General features: G+C 32.8%; 1 protein-coding gene across 3 annotated transcripts in view; it reads right to left on the bottom strand.

The window, feature by feature from the left end:
- LOC101510731 (protein HIRA-like) overlaps positions 1–3,772 on the bottom strand; it is a 7,050-nt gene extending 3,278 nt beyond the window's left edge. The window contains exons 1-6 of one of the 3 annotated variants that reach the window (XM_004506099.4): positions 3,649–3,772; positions 2,941–3,145; positions 2,128–2,403; positions 1,730–1,981; positions 975–1,372; positions 1–459 (exon numbers count right to left, since the gene is read on the bottom strand). The exon at positions 1–459 is cut by the window's left edge and continues 574 nt beyond it. In XM_004506099.4, the coding sequence (XP_004506156.1) occupies positions 1–459; positions 975–1,372; positions 1,730–1,981; positions 2,128–2,403; positions 2,941–3,048 (1,493 nt within the window). In that variant the 5' untranslated portion in view covers positions 3,049–3,145; positions 3,649–3,772. Of the gene's footprint in view, positions 460–974; positions 1,373–1,729; positions 1,985–2,127; positions 2,404–2,940; positions 3,603–3,648 lie in introns of those variants that run through there. The other 2 variants (XM_004506098.4, XM_027335921.2) reach the window with 2 other exon arrangements.
- Between the last annotated feature and the right edge of the window lie 1,606 nt (positions 3,773–5,378).

The following is a 5,378-nucleotide window of genomic DNA, read 5'->3' as shown; positions in this document are numbered from 1 at the left end:
TGAACCGGCACTCCAACTGCTTCTGGAATAATTCTTTTCCTACCATCGGGACGTCGATATTCTCTTTGCTTGACGGGGCTAGAAATCCGGGCAGAGGTTGTCATTTTGTTTAACGTGTCACCAACAGGACCTCCACTCTTCTTGTTATGATCAACTTGAGGCTCCGGGTTCTTTGCACCGACACGTGTATCAACGTATGCTTTTGCAATTGTCTGGTTTTGCTGATTAGAAACCGCCTTTTTGCTCGGTGTTTGCTTGGTAGAAGCTGCTTCTAGCAATAACTGTGCTGGAGACTCAGCTAAGTTTGCTTGACGGCCTCTCACATCACCATAGCGACTTCTCTTCAACTCATCTAGCTCAGAATCACTGAGTCTTTGACCGAGTTCTTTCACCTCAAAATGAAATGTAGCAACAGATCCATCCAAGGAACAGGCAAAAAGTGAATACCCATCAGGGCTCCTGTTTCAAGATGAATTAAAATATTCAACTAATAATTAGCAAAAAAATTAAAGAATTCAAACTAATTAGCAAAAAAATAAACATTTAACTCCATTCCTAAGTATAAGACACTGTTGTTGACTAAATAACAGAAATTAAGAAAGTTTGAAAATTTATGTAGTAGTATGAAGTTATCAATAATTTGTATCACTTTTCCAATTTTACCCTTACTACCACTCTCTCATCATGATGAGTGAAGCAAAGTTAATAAGTGAACGAGCTTCGTCTATTCATCTTCTCTGATGCAAATAAGAGAGAGAGAGAGAGAGAGAGAGAGAGAGAGAATTCATCTTCCCAATACTTTTTATTGATTACAAAAAGTAGATTAATTAGGGGTACTTTTGCAAAGAAAAACTTAAGGCAAAGAATCTTTTTAACAAGGTCTTATATTTATGGACAAAGATTTTTCACATGAGTGTCTTATATTTAGGGACAAAGGGAGTATACACTAATGCAACCATAGATGAAGAGCATACCAGGATAAATCCACAACACTTTGAGTAAAAAAATGTTTGGCCACAAAGAGAGGACGAGGACTTGCAGTAGTCCATACGGTGATAGTTCGATCCTGACTTCCAATGGCGATGACATTGTATGGCTGCGGCTCTTTGCTTCCAGTCTTGGAAGCACCATTGGACCACCCAGCAGGTAAAGGCTTCAATTCCTCAGCATTAGTGGAATGCCTTTTGAACATTGAATTGTTGAACTTGACGACAATAATTGGAGCATTGTGTCCTAAGAAATCAAATGTTGCAGACCATTCCCCTCTCTCGAGCACAGGGGCAGAATGCCTCGGCTTCTGGAAACCGTGAGTAGTGGTGATAAAATGACCACACGGGGACCATCCAAGTCGCCTGAAGAAGGTAGATCCAAGCTGAAAGGGGCATGGCTCGATTAGGAAATAGAAATTATGAGCCAGTTTATTACAGATCATAAAAAAAGTGATTTAGCATTCAATAATTTAGAGATTATATTTTAGAGATTTTTAAGAAAAGCATAAGCTATTTTGTTACCATAATAAAACTTACGTTAAAAAAATCATCAAATGAAAATTATTTTTAAGAGAAATTACTCAAAACACCGTCTCATTGAACCAGTTTTTAGATTCTCATTGTTTAAAAATCTGTAACAAATAGATCAAAGCTCCTAAAAGTGATTATTTAAAAAAACTGTTTTTAATAAACAAGTTGTTACAAATGGGTCATATTAGATTTAAAAGTAAGAAACTTACTGATTTAGCCCAGTGACCATCGGTTCTGTGCGCAAGACTCCAATCACTAGTTTTCCAGATAATGACCGTTTTGTCATCGGATTGACTTGCGATAAAAGATCCAATGGGATCCCAAGCAACGCCCTTAACCAGGCTAGAGTGGCCCCTTAGAACAGTAGTGCAAATGCCATTACTCATATTCCATATATGGATGGTGTTGTCCAAACTCCCACTAGCCAATGTCGAGTCATCAGGCGACCAATTAAGATCCACCTACTTTACACATGAACAAGAAGATCTCAAGTTAACGATGCCGATAAAAAATGTGAAATTGTTTGAATACTCAAGGTGACAATTAAAACAAAAAGCGATAGAGGACCATTTAGATGGAACAACTAGTTCAAAAGCAATTAAATTACCACATCTGCAGTGTGCCCTCTCAAAGTCATTGCAACTTTCCAGTTTTCAATATCCGGCGGCTCTCCACTACCAAATTCAGTGGTACCTGAGCCAGGCTTCCTCTCATGAATTAATATCACCTGATCATCCGAACCAGACGCGACATACCTACCATGCTTAGCCCACCTTACACAGTTGACAGACCCAAAATGATCCCGCAAGGTCGCAAGAAGCCTCTGAGAAGAGTCATCAATTGTTAAGTCACTCGAAACAGACTTCATATTCCATATTCGAACCTGCATAAGTAAAACATATAGTTCAGAAGAAGATTATATAAAACACAATATCATAACTCTCAGTCTCAATCTCCCATCACCTAACTAACAAAGCATCAAACATAAACAACTAAGCAAATCTCTTTTTTTCATTGAGCTCAACAATAATAAAAATTAAACGGCACAAAACTACCCCATCCATCAACATGAATGTTGAGAATCCCACATCGAATGACATACGGTCTGAAAATGAGTTTATAAGTGGGAGACATCAATTACCTTACAAGTCGGTTATGTTAGGATTGAGTTTGGTCCAACTCAAAGTTTTAAGAATAACAAATTAAACACAACAATGGAGTATCACCATTAAATTGACAATGTCACCCCACCCTTCATTAACATAACAAATTAAACACCACAATTAACAAATTAAACACAACAATGATGACCCAAAATTGAAATTCACCATTAAATTGAGACTCTCAAACAAAAAGAAAACAACAATTATGAGATTCTCAAACAAAAACAAAACAACAATTATGAGAGAAAATGCCATACCTTGTGGTCACCACCACCAGTAGCAAACCTAAGCCCACCTGGTTGAACATCAATGGAGAAAATTTGCATGCCCTCATGCCTAACCCAGATAGGTTTCTCAGCAATCATCTTCCACAAAAATATCTTCTTTTTTGCACCCCCGTTTTTCCTTTTCACCCCCAATGGAGAAAACTTCACTCACTCAGTTCAAAACTTCAAAAACACCCTTTTCTCCAAAAAGCATTGTGAAAAAAATAGAATCAGCGAAAACCCAATTAAGATTAGCATTTAAAAAATCAAGAAATTATCTTCATGGGTTTTGAAAGAGAAAAAAAACACCACATAGAGAACAACCCTGAAAAAAATGATATTTTTATGGCTATTTAGTGTGAAAAAGGAAAGTAAAAGTGAAAAAGACAAAGCGAGTTTTGGGGCTAAAACCAAAAACCCTACAAAATCATGAAAAATGTAAACGAAGATGGAGAAGTTAACTTCCTCTTAACGGTCAAATCTCTCAAGTTGAAGCTAAAAATGAAAAAAGGAAGACATAAAAAAGGGGCGAAGAAAAAATAATTAGACTAGTTAAGAGTTTAGTGAGTAAAATAAAATAAAAGGGTTTTGATACAAGAGAGAAAAAAAAAAATACAGAGAAGTTAATTGATGGATTTTAATGGGAGGAAAATTATGGAGGTGGATATGTGATTGTGAATTGTGAATGGTTTAATTTACCTGTGACTTTTGGTTTCTACAAGTTGAATCAGATGTGTCCCCTAAGCTGCAATGAAAGACATATGAGAAAAGTGTAACCCAAAAGTGTAGATTGTTGTGTATATGATTTTAGTTGTGAGTGAAGAAGTTATATATTTTCGTATATATAAAGCTACTTGATTTTTTATTAAAAAAAATAAAGCTACTTGGTTTTTATTTTTAACAATGCTGATTTTTATTTTTATTTATTTTATTTTAATTGTTTTTAAATATAAGAAAAATCTGGTACTCTTGGTTGGTTCTATTTTAATTGAAATTCATTAATCTATTTGCACTTAGTCACTCGACTTAAGTGTTTTATTTTTTTCAATAGATGAAGATAATATTTATAGTCAAAATAATGCTACAAATCGTAATGGGATCACAAATTTAAAAAATAATAAATAATGAATCCTATTAAGATAGATTGATTTTTTTTATAAACTCTATCAAAATGTTGAGTCAAACTTATATAAACATGTAAAAGATCTCAGAAAAAGAAATATACTAAATGAAAAACATTGTTTCATTACTCAATTGGACGAAAGCAATTCCAAAAAGCGACTTATACAACAATAATAACTCGATAGCAAAAGAGGAAATCTACATATTGTTGTGTTGAATAAAAAGAAAAATGAATAAAAATATATTCTAACTAACAATAATTCAACAATAACAACTTCTAACTTCATTTGTCTTTACACGAATTACATTATTTTATCTATGTCATCTATTTTATTCATAATATATCATCCGATATCGACAACAATCTCAATATTCTCTTTTAAAAGTTTTCTCTTACAATGGAATAATATATTTCAAGATGTTTTATATCGCTCGTAAAAGATGAGGTTTAATGCAATATGTATCACATTGTAGTTATTATCACAATATAGTATTGATGACTTATCACGACGGATCTGTAAACCTTATAAAAAAATATATAACAACTACAATTATTAGAAAGCAAGAAGTAATATATATTGTTGTGTATTTAGTTGCAATGAATAAATTTGATGGTATATTCTACTTCTTGCTTTTCTAAGAAATTAGTGATTTTTCAAGAAACAAATAGTGCCTAATAACTATTTTTTATAATAGAAAATAAATAAATATTTAAAATTTGTGCATGTTTTTCAATCTGCATATAAGAAGTAAGTAATTGTAGTTACGAATCTCTTTGAACTTTGAACAATAAGTCTCTCCTTAGATATTTTTTCTAGGTATGTGCATTAATGAATTGATTTAATTGTTGAGTAGCAGAAGTAAAATATAGTATTAATGAGTAATCATCATTAGTATTCTACACTATCACGATGAAAATCAAATAATCTTGTTGCAATTTGATTAAGGGGTCTAAAGAAGTCTTTGCTAGTTTGCAACATAATGAGCATATCTCATGAAACAAACTAGACAATACGACAATACTTTTTTTGTCAATTAAAAATCAACTTTGAGAATGAGTTATCTATAAGCCAATAAAATTTTAGGTTGTCCCAAACCTTAATTTTGATGCTTTGGTTGAATTGCAAAAACAAGTGAAAGGAAAGAAAGAGAAAAAAATGTTGAAGGTACAAAAGTGAATAGAAAGTAAGATGATTTTTTTAGTTGTTTGGTAGGAGAGAGTGAATGAAAAGTGAAAAGAAAAAAAAATATTTATGTTAATTACATAAATATTTTGACATAAAAAATGTAATATATATATATATATA

This window comes from Cicer arietinum, chromosome 6 (genome assembly GCF_000331145.2).
Source record: "Cicer arietinum cultivar CDC Frontier isolate Library 1 chromosome 6, Cicar.CDCFrontier_v2.0, whole genome shotgun sequence".
NCBI lineage: Eukaryota > Viridiplantae > Streptophyta > Magnoliopsida > Fabales > Fabaceae > Cicer > Cicer arietinum.
The sequence above is the reverse complement of the archived record's forward strand: the minus strand, read 5'-3'. Positions and strand labels throughout refer to the sequence as shown.